The sequence below is a fragment of the Aethina tumida genome, chromosome 3, assembly GCF_024364675.1.
Source record: "Aethina tumida isolate Nest 87 chromosome 3, icAetTumi1.1, whole genome shotgun sequence".
NCBI classification, from domain to species: Eukaryota; Metazoa; Arthropoda; class Insecta; order Coleoptera; family Nitidulidae; genus Aethina; species Aethina tumida.
In genome coordinates, this window is record NC_065437.1 from 12,550,577 (window position 1) to 12,566,741 (window position 16,165).

General features: G+C 28.7%; 3 protein-coding genes across 4 annotated transcripts; all 3 read right to left on the bottom strand.

The window, feature by feature from the left end:
• Positions 1 to 314: 314 nt before the first annotated feature.
• On the bottom strand, positions 315 to 2,162 carry LOC109604957 (crossover junction endonuclease EME1). Its single transcript, XM_020021507.2, has 5 exons — positions 1,591 to 2,162; positions 1,382 to 1,540; positions 938 to 1,326; positions 653 to 848; positions 315 to 602 (listed from the first exon to the last, which is right to left on the bottom strand). The coding sequence occupies exons 1-5, from the start codon at positions 2,098 to 2,100 to the stop codon at positions 444 to 446; spliced, it is 1,413 nt and encodes a 470-aa protein (XP_019877066.2). The 5' UTR covers positions 2,101 to 2,162; the 3' UTR covers positions 315 to 443.
• Positions 2,163 to 2,695: 533 nt separating this feature from the next.
• LOC109604956 (phospholipase B1, membrane-associated) lies at positions 2,696 to 7,729 on the bottom strand. The gene is made up of 6 exons (XM_020021506.2): positions 7,570 to 7,729; positions 4,896 to 5,030; positions 4,138 to 4,417; positions 3,383 to 3,769; positions 3,015 to 3,332; positions 2,696 to 2,960 (listed from the first exon to the last, which is right to left on the bottom strand). Exons 2-6 carry the CDS (start codon positions 4,995 to 4,997, stop codon positions 2,800 to 2,802), a joined length of 1,248 nt encoding a protein of 415 aa, XP_019877065.2. The 5' UTR covers positions 4,998 to 5,030; positions 7,570 to 7,729; the 3' UTR covers positions 2,696 to 2,799.
• A 2,593-nt stretch (positions 7,730 to 10,322) lies between these two features.
• On the bottom strand, positions 10,323 to 15,206 carry LOC109604951 (phospholipase B1, membrane-associated). 2 transcript variants are annotated; one of them, XM_020021500.2, is made up of 6 exons: positions 14,816 to 15,206; positions 11,446 to 11,659; positions 11,163 to 11,389; positions 10,945 to 11,107; positions 10,586 to 10,894; positions 10,323 to 10,525 (listed from the first exon to the last, which is right to left on the bottom strand). In XM_020021500.2, the coding sequence occupies exons 1-6, from the start codon at positions 14,984 to 14,986 to the stop codon at positions 10,380 to 10,382; spliced, it is 1,230 nt and encodes a 409-aa protein (XP_019877059.2). In that variant the 5' UTR covers positions 14,987 to 15,206; the 3' UTR covers positions 10,323 to 10,379. The 2 variants fall into 2 exon arrangements, with proteins under 2 accessions (XP_019877059.2, XP_049820402.1); XM_049964445.1 differs by lacking the exon at positions 14,816 to 15,206 and adding an exon at positions 12,217 to 12,814.
• Positions 15,207 to 16,165: the final 959 nt, after the last annotated feature.

Sequence of the window (16,165 nt, forward strand, 5' to 3'; positions counted from 1 at the left end):
ATAGGTGTTTATAAGAGTTTATAATTTAAAATTGTTGTGTATGTTTATTTATATTTAGGTTTATTACAGGATCTTTTACATACCAGAGATTAAATATGTAAGTTTATTTTTGGCTTTATATTGTAATAGATTTCTATCCATTTTAGACAAAAAGCTTTACCTGAACTTTTACTTACATTTTCTGTGGCTCGAATCAATTGATATTATAAAGTGATAAAAACATATACAATAGAACAAGATCAGGTGGTAAAAGTATATTCATCATCCTCTTAATAAAAGTTTGGGTTTCAAATACATTTAAATAAAACACTGTGTACAGTAGGTATATATATATATAAAAAGTAGAAGTTTTATAAAAAAAATAATAAAAATATGTTCATTTTAAAAAGACTACATAAAAAGGGTATACACATAATAAAGACACGATTAAAATTGTTAACTGATTATAACATAATATTGTCTCGCGCCGTAAAAAAATTAAACAATTTCCTGCTCATTTCGGGACCTATTTTTCGAACGGTACTATTGAGACCTGCCGCCCTTCTAACCCTCAATTCCTGCAACAACTGCTCGCCTGTTTCCTCATCGCACTGGGCGTAATCCTAAAATTAATCTTTTGAAATAAAATTTAATAAAACCTAACTGAATATACCTCAATTAATGAGCGAGGATTTGGATAAACAGCAGTAATAGCTTCGGCAGTTTCAAGCCTGGCCAGTGGAAACATCGTCAACATTTGCGTCCACAATCTCGACAAGCCATTGCCGTTTTTGTCTACTTGGACACAGTCTTTATTATCCCCAGCGAAATATTCGGTTTCGTTGTCGTATTTTTCTTGTTTTTTCAGTCTGAAATGAAGTACATGAGAATCGCCTAATCAACTCCACCATGTATATATGCCCATTGTTTCCTAAATTTATATGAATTAAAAACCTACTTGTAAGGAATTTGAGCGACAGATTTCGTACACTCCATAAGAAACATTGAAACGTCTTCATAGCTGTCTAAAGATCTGAAATAACACTTACACATTATTTGTAATTCAGTAAGGGCATATTCAATTTTAGCTTTGGAGACACCTTCGTCTCTGCTAAAGGTGGTCTTTTGTCGCATTTCCACTTGAAAATTTCTCTTCTCTCTAGTTTTTAATGTTTTGTAATATTTTTCCAATCCAAAAACACCCAAAGATAACTGTTGTAAGCCATTGATTGTATAAATCGATTGTATATGTTGTTTTAAATTATTTTCTTCAATGTGATTAATAAAATCATCGCACTCCATCAAAATTAATGCATGTTTTTCATCCTGCTGTACTGAAGTGAGTTCCTGTAATTATAGAGATTAGTAAAATGTTAACCACAATCTTTAGAAATATATGAACCTCATTCACTAAAGTTTGCACTGATCTAGTCCAAGTGATTGTGTTTGGTATAATTTGTGATTTTGATTTGTAAGACATGGTGCTTTTTTCTAATGTTTCTCTCACTATTGGACCAAAGTCTTTTTCAAAAATTCCATAATCAACATTTACAGTAATAAACTAAAATGATAATAATAACATTGTGTGTAACAGAAGTAAAAACTAAATACCTTCATACATTCATCTGGTTTTATACTTTTTTCAACAACTTGTAAAGCATTTTTCATAGCTTTTTCTCTTGCTAGTTTCTCTTTTTTCTCTTCCCTTCTCAATTTTTGTATTTCTGCTGCATGAATTTTCGTTTCCTTATCACACGTTATTTTAACTCGCTTTGCTGCTTTTTGTTTAAGTTTTGTATCAACATCATCTAATTGGCAAATTTCTTTTGGTACATTCATTAAATCATCATCATCATCATCTGAAAGTGAATAAAAATTGCTTATTCCACTTGGGCCTGCAACTTTTGAATACTTTTCGGTGACTTTTTCATTTTTTGAACCGTTGTCGTTAATTAAATCATGTAGACTAAAATCTAAAGGTGTTTTTTTAAATTCACACGGTTGTTGGATCTTCGAATATTTTTTCAAGATACGTTCAATTTCATCTTCCTGTGATTTATTGTTATCAAATATAATTGTATCTTCACTGGATTCATCGTCCAAATTTATTATTTCACTCATTTTGTCTCTTAATGTTTATTTCAATGTTTTAAAAACGGTTGGTTTATTTGAGGTTAATGTAAATATTTATATTTTTATATATTCTAGTGTTAGTTACGTCTCTAACACACAGATGACACTACTTTACTACACTTTAAAAAGATATGTGTGTTAGGCAACCCATCTAACCATCATCGTGGTATTCTGTGATTTACAGAGTACCGTTAAAAAAGACTACACATATGTGCACATGGTCTCTCTTAACTCATGAATAAAATATTTTAAATTATTAAACGTCTTCGAAAGTTAATAGTAACCGAAATAGGGGTAGTAAAATTTAAGATGTTATTTATATTCATTTTATTCACACACTTCTATAAAAACTAAGATTTTTGAATAAAAGAGATAAAAGAGTCCTAATCAATGTATATGTAATTATTATATTATTTCAATATAATTTTCAATTTAAATTGGAAATAATATTTAGTGGCAAATTTAAAATTGTATATTTTGTGTTCTTAACAAAAATATACAATTTGATTACATTTAAATTTTAATATATTTTAGTATATGAATACTTTGAATATATTAGATATTTTAAAAAAATCTCTTTAAATACAGCAAATAATTTATTAAACTTTAAAATTTATTTTTTTTTTTAATTTGTTTGACAAAATCAATTAAAATAAGATTTTTTATAAACGAACATTATAAAGTTCATTATTGGTAACCAGTAGCTAAAAATACTTTTGAATTTTTGTTCGTGAACAAAAACGGTGAATTTTCTTTCGGACATTCAAATTTCTGCATAATGTAGTTCAGTCTTTTTGTACTTTTCCTACCCACTGGCTGCAACAAGTTGTTCCAAAGCAAATTTGCACCTACAACCGATATATTGTATCAACCATTTAAATTACGTATCAATGTATCCATACCTAATGCGTGACCCTTTTGCGAGAAATGGAAACAATCGTGCGTAATATACGAAATATCGATCACTTCTTCATTTCTGCGGAGCGGGTCGCTGGGCGCGTTGAACAGCTTCATGAACGGCTGCAGGACAACCGTGAAATCGTCTTTTTTATCGTAACGTCCACTCAAAACCAACTCCTCTTCCGCCCTCTGATATTCTTTGGTAAGTTGCGTTATGGTATCCCATTCCGTTCCGCCCTGATGGTGGAAACAGGCGCAAAACAGCGTGTGGAGGAATCTACACATCATTGTTCTCTTTATTCTGACGCTCACGGTCACGTCTGCAAGATTACAAGTTAATTTACAAGAGGCGGCATTATTTCGATCATACCTAAAACTGGAATTAAGTTGACGAAAGTCCTAGGCAAGTTCCTCTGTAGATAATCTAAAGCCAACGACAGTTTTCGAACGTGGCTGCGTCCGGAAGCCTCGACTTTGTTGAAACATTGGCCGGAACAGATGTCGTTCGCGCCGAAGAACACAGTGATCATCTTCCAGTCGTTGAGGAAATCGATTGAAGGATCCCGCTTTATCTTGTTGACCAATATTTTAGCTTGGCGAAGAGCGTCAGCGTCCGCAGCTACAGGAAATGCCACGTTCAACTGACTACTGGATGAAAGGAATTCTCCCGTGCCCGTCGAGTAACCTCGCAGTTTGGGGTTGAATTCCTTCAGAATGTTCGGTAGTGTCAGGAATTCCCTCCAAGTTCCTTGGCCACCTAACACAAATTTATTGTCAACCGCACCGAGTAATAAAAGGGAGATAAAAGTTTTAGTACGCCTACACAATTTTTTCTTCAAATTGCAAAAATACAATATAATCACGTAACATTCCGACGTCGGATTTAATTACAAAAAGACAATTTAACAAACAACGTTACAAGACTTATCTACGTAAAACCGCAATTACAACATGCAAGACACAAACACAATTAGAGGTCACAACAACTTGAATAAACAATCGATTCATTATTTGTAACAGGTAGCTTAGTTTACAATTGACTATTTATGGTCAAATTAGACTTGACATTTAATCGAATTATGTAACTATTTTGTAATCACCACGTCTTATCATTGAATGAGTTACCTGCGCACCAAGAGACCCCTCGATATTCAATCATGGTCCCGAGAGCCCATTCTTCTAAGGCGCCGCTGCCGGCGATCAGGGAGTCGCCCATGGCGCCCACCACGTCGATGTCACCTGGTCTTAGCTCGTGGACACTTGTGGGCCTCCTCCGCGATCTTCCCAAGCCCGATAGAGTTATATTGGCACATGGAAATGGCAACGATTTGGGAATGGGTCTCTGTCTTCTGACGTCCACCTCGTCGGGGTTCGGGTATTTTATCGTGAAGTCTCCTATTCTGTTCTGTTATCAAATTAAGGCATTTGGTAATTATTTAACATAGAAACGTAGGGGGTATAGAAAATAGTTTTCTCGTATATTTTCGTAGTAAGGCAAGTGAATAAATTAATTTTCACTAATGAACCATGATATGTGTGTAAAATATCGATCGACACAAAGGCCCACATACTAATTTGATTTCACTTTTGTTTCGCTTATGTAACGTAAAATTTTTCGTGACCGGATTTTTTAAGTGTTTCTTAGATTTTTTAAGGACACGTTAAATTATTCGGTCGTTTTAATTAAATTCTTGTGCAACGGATTATGAATGAATGGTCGCATTTTGGGCCAATTAAATCCTAGATTAATTCAGAGCATTTTTGTTGAGTTGAGGAAACGGTAAAATATATTATAAACATTGTTGTGACGTAACGCCGGTAGTTTTGTTACGGCGCATCGACAAACACATGCATTAAGATGAAAAATATAGATTTTTACTTACTTTTCCCATGCTGGTGATCAGTGAGTTGAACATGCGAAATGAGGTTCTCTCTGCCAATACATTTGTTAAGATAAATGCAACCACGATGATCCGCATTAACATTTTCGATGATCATCGTCTGAACATCACGAAAAACTAAAAATTGAGGGACGACTAATTAGAAAAAAAGCAAACAGTTTCTAAAATTACAAAATTTACTTTTTTTCACCGTTACCTAATTTGTTGTATGATTAAACATGCGTATATTAATTATTTCGCAATTGTTTAAATAGTTGATTGGAAGGTACACACAAAGAGCGGAAACGATAAACGTTTATGTTTATACTGCAGTGTAAATAATTTTAATGATATTAAGAAACTTAACAGGTTTGATATGTTTCACTTCCGAATTTTATGGTAAAAACTGTCTAATCTAAATTGGAGCTTCATTATGTATTCGTTGGAACCTATATTTGAATTAATTATTTCCTAATTTGTAGAAAATTGCCTAGGGTGAAGATTTCCAAGATTTTACATTAGTTTATTAGATTTAAAACGAAATTTTTATTCGTGTCCATGTTTGAAATTTCAGTGTTTGAACTTTCTTTTTGACTTGTTTTACTTCAAACTTTACGCCTTTTCTATCGACATAATAATTGGCAATATGCTATTAAGAAAAACATTAATTATATAAATTATTAAACAGAAAAACAAGAGATAAAAGTGTTTGAAAGTGACAAAGAATCGAAGGTCAAAAAAATTAAAATAATAATAAACTATTAAATCTAACAATAAGTCGTATAAAATGTGAAGGGAATAATATACAGTAGTATACATATATATATATATATATATATATATATATATATATATATATATATATATATATATATATATATATAATAAAATGCTTTAAAAATATGAGATTGTCAACTTAAAATGGTTTCTGTTATTATTGTGTTCACTAAACAGTATATTATTTTTTTTAAAGGACTGCGTACGTTTTTTATTTTTGCTGAACAAAATAATAGAAACAACATAGTATTTGAATAATCCACTGTGAAGCATGGTGGAGGAGATGTTTTGTTTGTTATGTTTTTCTGGGTTAGGCATGGGCCCACTGGTTAAGTTAGACAGGATAATGGATCGTTTTGTTTATCGTAATATTCTCTAGAATCATATGCCTTCATTTGACGAAGGTAACATCAGTTTAAGGTGAACCTTCCAGCACGACAACGATTCGAAACATACATCTAAGTTATTTAAAGAATGGTTCACTTCTCAAAGAGTACATGTCATGCCTGGGCCAGCACAAAACCCAGAACTCAATCCAATGGAAAACTTTTGTTATTAAAAATAGTGGATATGCTACTAGATACTAAATAAAAGAAGGCTAAATGTACGTAAAGTTGTTTTATTTTAAAGTTGCTCTACTTTTGACCCTTGAATATTTTTCAAATATTAATAAATACCTAACTAGACCCACTAATAAACAATTATATTGATGTATTGTTTTTATCAAACATACTGCATAACTGACAATATTATGTATATTTAAACGTACACTTTTATCTAGAAAAATGAAAATTCCTACAAGTTGCTCTACATATGAGCGATAGTGTATATATATCATGTGTTATAAGAAAAACTATAATTCAGCCTTCCCAAGACCAGGGAAAACAAGATTAATAAGAGTTTATAGCTAAATCGTTTCTTGTATTAATAAAACATTTAGAGAAAAGAAAGTATTGTAATTGCTCTTCATTTTTCGTGAAACACTTATTGCTAGTTATAAGTGAATACAGAAAAAAATTGCCAAATTGTAGTAAAAGTCTGTTAGTGTAACGATATATACTACTTTGATTATAATAAACAATCAATTTTTTTAGTAAAAATCTATTTATTTAAATAAAATGCTTAATTTTAAACAGAAAAATAACATTTATTTAATAAAATTTTTAGTTTTCTGTAGATAACTTAAGATTTGTAAAAAATATCAAAAACTTTTTCGGAGATAAATTGTAGGAAACTGAATTCTCTACAAAAAATGTTATATAAAATTTTCCCATAAAGTTGATGGTTGCTTCAGAAAATGAGAAAAATGTTAAAATTTTAAATCAATCCAACTTTAATGTTAAATAACTTTTGAAAAAATGAATATATCAAAAAACTGTAAAAGACATTTTTTTTGTAGACCGTTAAATTTTCTATAAAAATCTATTTTGATCATTTTGAAATATTATCTATAACGAGAGTTAAAAAATTTCAAAATCTACACCGTTCCCGTGTTATTTAAACGGGAAATTAAAATTTACGATTAATATTAAGTGCTGTAACTTTCACAGAATTTTTTTACCATTTCCAACAAGATTTTCGGTATAAATAAGAAAAAAAAATTGTCGATTTATATATATATATATATATATATATATATATATATTAGTTTTTAGAAAAAAGTATAAAATAATATTAGTAGATTAAGGACCTAATATTTATAATTTAAGAAAGTTAATAATAACCACTACTGCATAAAAACACAATAATAATTATCTAGTTAATAGTAGTCACAAAAAATTAAAAAATTTAAGAATTCTGAAATAATTACAAAAAATATTTGAAACATACTTATTTTAAATGAACCATTTGTATATTGAAATTCATCATTAAAATTAAACAATTAAACATAAGTACTTACTTTTTTCTGTTTGTTTCACTGTTTCACACCGTCCCCACGTCACTTCGATGACACCAAACAAAAATCCATGTGGCCCGTAAAAATTCAAACGTCCGAACTCGAAAAAAAGTTACTGAAAAATGGGATGCGCGTCCGCGTGCGTGTGTGGATCCCCCACACGGGTCAAGTGGGAAGAACACGCACCTAGCGGGTTCTTTTATCGCGACTTTCACTCGAGGGTTGAGGTCGATCAATATTGCCGATCGAATTACGGATCTGATTGTTATGGGTGCATTTTATAATACGGGACGCGAATTTGTAATCAAGTTCGATGATTGAATTACTAATGCGAATGATACGAGTTGTTTTTTTCGGTGAACACGTAAAATTGAAATGACAGATTTTTTTTTTTTTAAATTAAATCTACGCTTCCTTCTTGCAGTAAAGATGTTTCGTAAAATTTTACATTTACCACCAGATAATTGCAGTATTTATAATTATTCATTTGTTTATGCAATGGTTAGTAGCATCTTGCAAAAAAAAAGATTTATGAAAATGTGGACACCAAAAAAATGATGACATGTAATATACATATTACATATGCACTTTCTTTTAAAAAAATATGTATTTATTAAATAACCAGCGTTAATTTAAATAGTAGAAAATCTCTATCTAAAATGTATTAAATCACCCAAAATTAAAAATGATAAAAATTCACATAAACCCACATAAACATTAATTTGCATTAATAAAATCAAGTAATTAACTGTAATTGAATTATTTTAGTTTTTTTAATTTAATTTAATGTTTTTAAAATATTTATTATGAATTCTTATTTTTCTACAGTTTCTATTTTTTATGTTAATAAAATTATTTCAAACATGAGATAAAATCTTTTCGGGTTACATAAAATAACATTATTTTTCGGTCACGTTTGGTTATTTGAATTTATTGTCTTACTTCTTAAGTTACAAAATAAAAAGTAGTTACAGGTCAAAACCGACAATTAAGGATCAATGACAAACAGCTGTAATTTCAAATTTCTTATTGCGTACACGCATTTATAATATTTATTGCTCGTCCATGTAATTTATTCCATTCAATTATTGTGATTTTACGCTCGGCGGAAGTCCTACTCGAACTGTTATGGAGAATCGGTTGTCTAATAGTTTGACATAAAAATCCAATGATGGAAAAACTAAGTTTTGATTAAATAACAATTTATTAAAAACATATTGTTGTAAATTATTTCAGATGTAAATTAATATGCGCAACTGAGTTTACATATTATTCTTTTATTTTTAATTTAGTTTTAAGCATAGGCAATTCGGTATACACATAACAACATTTAAATGTTGCTCAATGAATTCAATTTGTACCCAGTAAGAAATTATATATTGCGTATTTCCATTCTAAAACTAAATTTGTAACTGCTCAAAGGAATTCAGTTCGGCGATTTTTTTACTATTTCTAAAAAGAATTAGACTATCTCTGAGGAATAATTTAAAGTTTTGTCTGATCCATAGTCAGTCCAAAATGTTCTATAAACCTTTTTTATTCTATTAATAATATCAATTTTCTGCATTAATTCAATTGGGTATCGAAACTCAAGTCAACCTAGAAATTCTTCGAGTTCAATGCTGAAATTATAGCTTTCATCATTCATTCATTCATAATATTTCCTAGAATAATTAAAGATATTTTTAATACGAAATATTTTGTCAATATTGTGAATATTTACTGCTCTAGATAGTCAGAATTTTAAATTTATTGTGCTTTTTATGGTGTATCGAAACTGTAAGTCAACCTCGAATTTCTTTGAGCTGAAAGCTGAAAATATAGCTTTCATAATTCATTCATTCATAATATTTCTTTGAATAATTAAAGATATTTTCAATATGAATTATTTTGTCAATATTATGAATATTTACTGTTCTAGACGGTCAGAAGTTTATATTTATTGTGCTTGTTACACATTTACATAAAAATCAGCATTTTTTATACAATTTTTATTTCCAAAAAACGTATTTTGTGTATTTGAACACATTTTATTCGGTTCATTCATAATCTATCTATTGCTTAGGATCGCAAGATGCCTCAAAGAAGACCTTCTTCTGAAGATTTTATTGGGATGCAATTGCAATTTTGGAACATGGTAATCTAAGTCAATGAGGAGTAGCTCAAATGTTTAATGTCTCACAAACTGGTAAACAGGATCATTTTTTAATTATTTCTGCTAATGATCCTACATTCCCACATCCTGGCTTTGTGTAGACGTTGGAATCATTATAAGTCACTCTAACATCAGAAGGTTGTCTTAGAACCAGAAGACGTGTTCGACACCTTCTGTCAAACAGGGATCATCGGATTGGCGGCAGAGCTTGGGCCAAGGATCTTAGAAGTGACTGTACAACGTTACAACGACATGGCTATTAAACGAATTAATATTCCATTTGCTCAAGAATTTTGTAGACGACGCTGTCCGACCTCATCGTATGTGACATATAAATTTGGCGTTGCAAAGTCATGACGTTACTCAGATTGATATCCAGTTGATCACATATGAAAATTACCCTCGAAATCACCAGCCTTAAAATTTAGGTGACAATGAGGGTAGAAGCTAATTGAACAGCAAGGGGGTCAACCAAGTACTAATTAGAAAAATGTATACTGATTATAGTATATATTTATATACATATATTTAATTTTTAGGCAACCATTATTTATTACAAAATTAAATCTATTATATTGTATTAATATGATACAAACAAAATTTGGCACTTTAAAATTAAACCAAACTCTAATCTACTTAAAAATATATCTCTAAACAATCACAGATATGTACTTAAACTGTTTCTCTTAGTGAAAATGTAAGGATTTTCTTCAGTTGGACATATAAAATAATCGAACAACCTCGTTTCAGTTATTTGTTTTCTTCCTACTGGCTGTAACAAGTTGTTCCATAAAGAATTGGCAACTGTAACAATCAATCAGTAATAATATAAAATTATATACATCTGGCTTAATTAATACTTACTCATGGCGTTTCCCTTTTGACTGAAGTGGAAACAGTCTTCGGACAAAAAGGTGTAGTCAGTCATGTTGTCAGGAGTTTTTGGGAATCCCATGTTTCTGGTGAAAGGTTGTACAGCTACAGTAAAAGTATCAGTATCGAATTCTTCCAAATCGGCCACTTCTAGTTCGATATTTTGCCATTTGGTCATCAGCTCAATGAAGTCCGGTCTGAATTTTTTGAAACGTTCACCGATCAAACACGGACAAACTAGAAGTTGGTTAAGGTAACATTGTACCGGACGGTTTGTGAATTCTATGAGTGTCTTCAAATCTGAAAAGTTTTATTTATATAATTTGTGGGACGTTTTTACAAGTTCTTACTTGGAGCTGGAACAAGCATGACGAAAGTTCTTGGAATGGAATCTCTTAAAATCCTCAAGGTTTTAATTAGATCTCTCCTGTGTTTTTCCAAAACTTCGTTCAAGTCTGGTTGGTAACAAATGTTCAGGCAGAAATCGTTCGGTCCAATCATTAAGGAGATCAACTAAAAAATAATATCGTTAAATTATTGGTTTATAAAAATGGTTATTTGTGCATGCCTTCCAGTCCTCCTCAAAATTGACATAAGGATGACTCTTAATCCTTTTGACCAGGAGTCTGGTCATGTGTGGAACGTCCATGGACATGGCGCCGGTCTGGGCGACGTTGAACTGAGCCTGTTTGTGCGTGTTTAACGACGCCTCCTCAGCGTAGCCCTTCAGTTTCGGGTTGAACTCCTTCAGTATGTTGGCGACCGTCAAGAATTCCCTCCAATTGCTCTGACCACCTTAAACATAAACCATTGATTTTATCGTATTCTAGAAGATGACGAAAAGAATTTACCTGCCGTTGGTGACAATCCCCGATTGGGGTAGTAAACCTGGGAGATTTTAGTGGCCGTTAAGCCGACTCCAACACTCAAGGAGTCGCCAATAGCACCAATAACGTCGATATCACCAGGCCTGAGCTGGTGGACGGACGTTGGACGGGTTTTGCTGCGTGTGTTGTTTAATGGACAGAAAAATGGGGTTTTCGGGTCTAATACTGGCTGAAGTTTCTAAAGGGTTAACAATTAACATTTCATAATTACATAAATAAAAGTATTTGGACCACACAAGAGTTTATAAGAATGTAATTTATGAATTAAAGTATTCAACAATGTAACGCTAATCCCAAACAGAGTTTGCAATAAGTTAAATTAAAAAACTAAATAAAAAACTAGTCCTGATAGTTTTGTAATTATATGTGCCTGTTAAAATTGCGTATTGAGAAACCATCCAATTTGTATTATTGAACAAGTACATATGAGCATTGTTGAATTTATTTCTATAGCCATAAAATTTTAATTTGTAACCAGTACCTTGGTATTACAAAGTAATTTACGAAACGAGGCTTAAAAGTGAAAATCTCGTACGGAAAATTGGTACAAAGAAATTTTAATTTGAACAAAAATAAACATACTGCAAACGCAACGTTATGATATTAGTTATTCTGGGTAATAAAATAATTATTTTAATTGTTTAATACTTTCCCTTTTGGGTTGTAACTAATGTAATTTTTATTGCTTTATTATTTACAAAGATAAATTAAACAGGGCAACTTCTAAAAACTTACATGTTTAACAATCAAGTCTCGTTTATTAACATCACTATTAACCGATCTCCGGACATTTCTAAATCTTAACGCACTGACGGTTCTTAACCCGCGCAAAGGAATATTCGCATGTTGATGACAATCACCAAAATCAATAACCAACAACAGAAAGAATAAATTAAACATTTCGCTTGTCTTTAAAACGTGTTAATCGATACTCGGCTTCGGCCTGAGTGAACAGAAAACCTTGTAAACCGTTCACATCTGTGCAATTATTACACCAAAATCTAGGGTATAAGTCTCGGCATTTTTTGAGCAATAATCGCCGTCAATTTAGTAACCAACATTTTTTTTTTTTTCACGTCTGTCTTTTAGGTTTTATGGATTGATGGCTTTCTCGATTTTATGGTGTAATAGTTGCAGTGACCAATAATTAACGCAAGTGCATTAATTTTAGTTTTCTTCGTATATTTTCGTATTTACATACATGCATTTTAATTATTGTAATAACGTAATTTTACAATCACTGATAGTGATTTGAATGGTTTGAAGGACGATGAAATTGTTGTAAATGTTGTACAATCGTGAATGTTGTTAATTATTTTGTTAAATTTGAAAAATCTCCGAGTACAAGGTAATTTTGAATAAAACAAAAACTAGTTCTTACCTTGAAATAATTAATCTAAGTTACATCTTTAACAGAAAAAAATATATTTCAAAATTTTGACCTAATTTAAACCAAATTTTTGCAATATTCTTGTATTAATCGGTGACTTCAATGATAAAGTAACAAAGAAACCTTTAGGTTATTTTTTTTTAAACTTGGTTAGTTTTAGAATCCCATAAACATATTTAAATCATTTTCAGTTCTTTTTTATAAATATATTTATTTTTGATTTTTTTTAAATATGCATGTAATATGTGCATATCTATTTATATAATTTTCTTTATATTTAATGAATTTTTGAAATATTTCCAGTTCTTTTTCATAAATCTGTTTATTCTCTGTTTAATACATTTATTTATTTAAATTTGTTATCATATTTAAACAACCCAATTTTTGAAATATTTTCAGTTCTTTTTAAAAATATATTTATTTTTATTTTTATTAAAATGCATTTTTTTATTATAATTTTTTCCTGTTTAAAGAATGTAAATTTTTGTATATATATTTTTTCATTAAATATATTTCTTGTTAAATGTATTTTTATAATATTTTTTAAATATTTTTGTTTTTTTATAAATCTATTTATTTTTAATTTAATTAAATTTAATTTTTTTTTTAAATCTAAATTTGTGTATATATAATTTATTATTGTTAAACATATTTTTTCTAAAACTTTAAATTATAAATAATTTAAGCAATTTGTATATACATAAAATTTTTGAAAAATTTTCAAATTATTATTAAAGAATCTAAATTTTTGTATAAATAATTATATAATTGTCAAATATATCTAAATTTTTATAAATCCTTTATTTTTAATTTTCTTTAAATACATTTAAAATGATTATTAAATACATATTTTTTTAATTTAGATCATAAACAATTTAAATTTGTATTTTTAAATTTTTTTTTGAAACATTCAGTTTTTTTAGTTGAAATATTTCCAGTTCTTTTTTAAAATCTATTTATTTTTATTTTTCTTAAAATGCATTTTTTTATTATAATTATTTTCCTGTTTAAAGAATGTAAATTTTTGTATTATAATTTTTCATTAAATATATTTCTTGTTAATTGTATTTTTATTTATTTTTAAATACATTTGCATTTTATATATATATATATATATATATATATATATATATATATATATATATATATATATATATTTGAAAATCTAAATTTGTGTATATATAATTTTATATAAAAAATTTGTAAATTCATAAAATTTTTGAAAAATTTTCAAATTATTATTAAAGAATTTAAGTTTTTGTATATATAATTATACCATTGTCAAATGTATCTAAAAATTTAAAAAAGTAGTTTCAATATTTCAATTTTTTATAAATCCCTTTATTTTTAATTTTCTTTAAATACATTTTTTTATTTTATTTTATTTTTATTACTAAATTTTTGTATACTTACATTTAAAATGATTATTAAATATATATTTTTTTAATTTAGATCATAAACATTTTAAATTTGTATTTTTATAATTTTTTTGAAATATATTCAGTTTGTATATATATAAATCTATTTATTTTTATTTATTTATTTTTTAAAATATATATTTTAATTTTTCTCATGCTTAAAGAATCTTAATTTCTGTTTATATGCATAATTTTATTTTAAAAATGAAAGCATATAAAATATTTCAAATGTTTTTATCTCTTTTTTATAAATCTATTTATATATTTTTATTATTATTTTTTTAATACATTTAAATATTTAATTTTGAATTTAAAAATGATAATTAAATGCATTTTTTGTCAAAAAATTTGAAGCATAAACAATATTTTTTTTTATAAAATTTTTTTAATATATTTATTTTATTTTTTTCCATATTAATTTTTTGTATATATAAATTTATATAAAAAATGTTTGTTAAATGTTTAGAAATTTTGAATTTTTACATATTTTATTCTATAGATATTTAAATATTTAAAGGTCACTTACATTTTTCATGGATAGGACATTTTTATTTGCAACACTTTCGATATTTCTCTTGTTCGTATTGAACATGAACATCCTCCAACTCCTCAAACCTCTCGACGCCAGAGGCCAATCGTGTTTCACAGCACCGATCGCGCAAACCAACACACAGAAAATAGCACACATGCACCTCATTGTGATCGTCGTGTGTCTCGTTCATGAAAACCGCACGATTTAACTGCCACCCAAGTCCAGTTATTCGAGTTATAAATTCGGGTGGAGGCCTCGAAAAAAATGCGATGGTTCGTCTTTACAACGTGCCAAAGTCGAGTGAAACATTCTTCATGTTCAGACCAATTGCGCACTTGCAATAACAATGTATTAATTACACCTGATGAAACGTATTGTAAGAAGGTATGTGGATAATAATAAATGTTACCAAATTTATAATCATCGAGGGAAACGAGATTCAACAACGAAGAATTATTATATAATGTTTTTTTTTTTTTGTGGAGAAATTTCAATTACCAAGTTCAAGATCAAGGCCAGGTTTATTTATAAATTGAAAGTAACATTTAAATTTTTTGCGTACCTTCTGGTTTATTGATTTATTGACCCATAAATAAATATCTTTTTGTGTGCTCATTTTTATGTTTTTTAATTTTGCTGAAAAGGTTGCTTTCTTTGAAACTATTTTCAATGATACAAAAAAAGCGGTGAAGAAATCTACAGCATTTTTAGTAACTTCCCAAAATGTCAAATTATGTTAATAGATACCGAAACTCAATTAAAAACTTATCAACGCAGTAACTGTATAATCAAATTTCTCAATTTCAATAATTTCTAATTATGTTTATCTAATTTAGATCGTTATGAAATGTTCGGTTAAGATTTTCTTTTAAATTCTGATTTGGATGTGTCGACATTTGTCCTTTGATTAAAATTTTTCACTTGTATCACGTGTATTACAAAATTAAAATGAATATAATGTATGCTATTAAGAAATATAAAATATACGTATGTGCAAGTGATATTTGACAAATAGTAGACCTTGTCATTAATAAACAAACAAACATTTAATGTACTTATTTTCATCATCTCATAAATGAAAATAAATTAATTAAGAACATGACTTTGTATGCTCATTTAATTAGGATTTCATTGGTACAGGATGATTTACCCAACTGATTCATTAGAAATAGAGAACTAAAATCAGTCTAAAATTTAGGTGGTCGAAAATGACATAAACTATTCAATGGAACACCCTGTATATTTTTGGATTTATAAATTCTACAAGCAATTGCAATTAAAATGGCTTACCATGTATTATAACTAATCCCAGTAGTTTTTAAATTATTGTCAATCAATCAATAA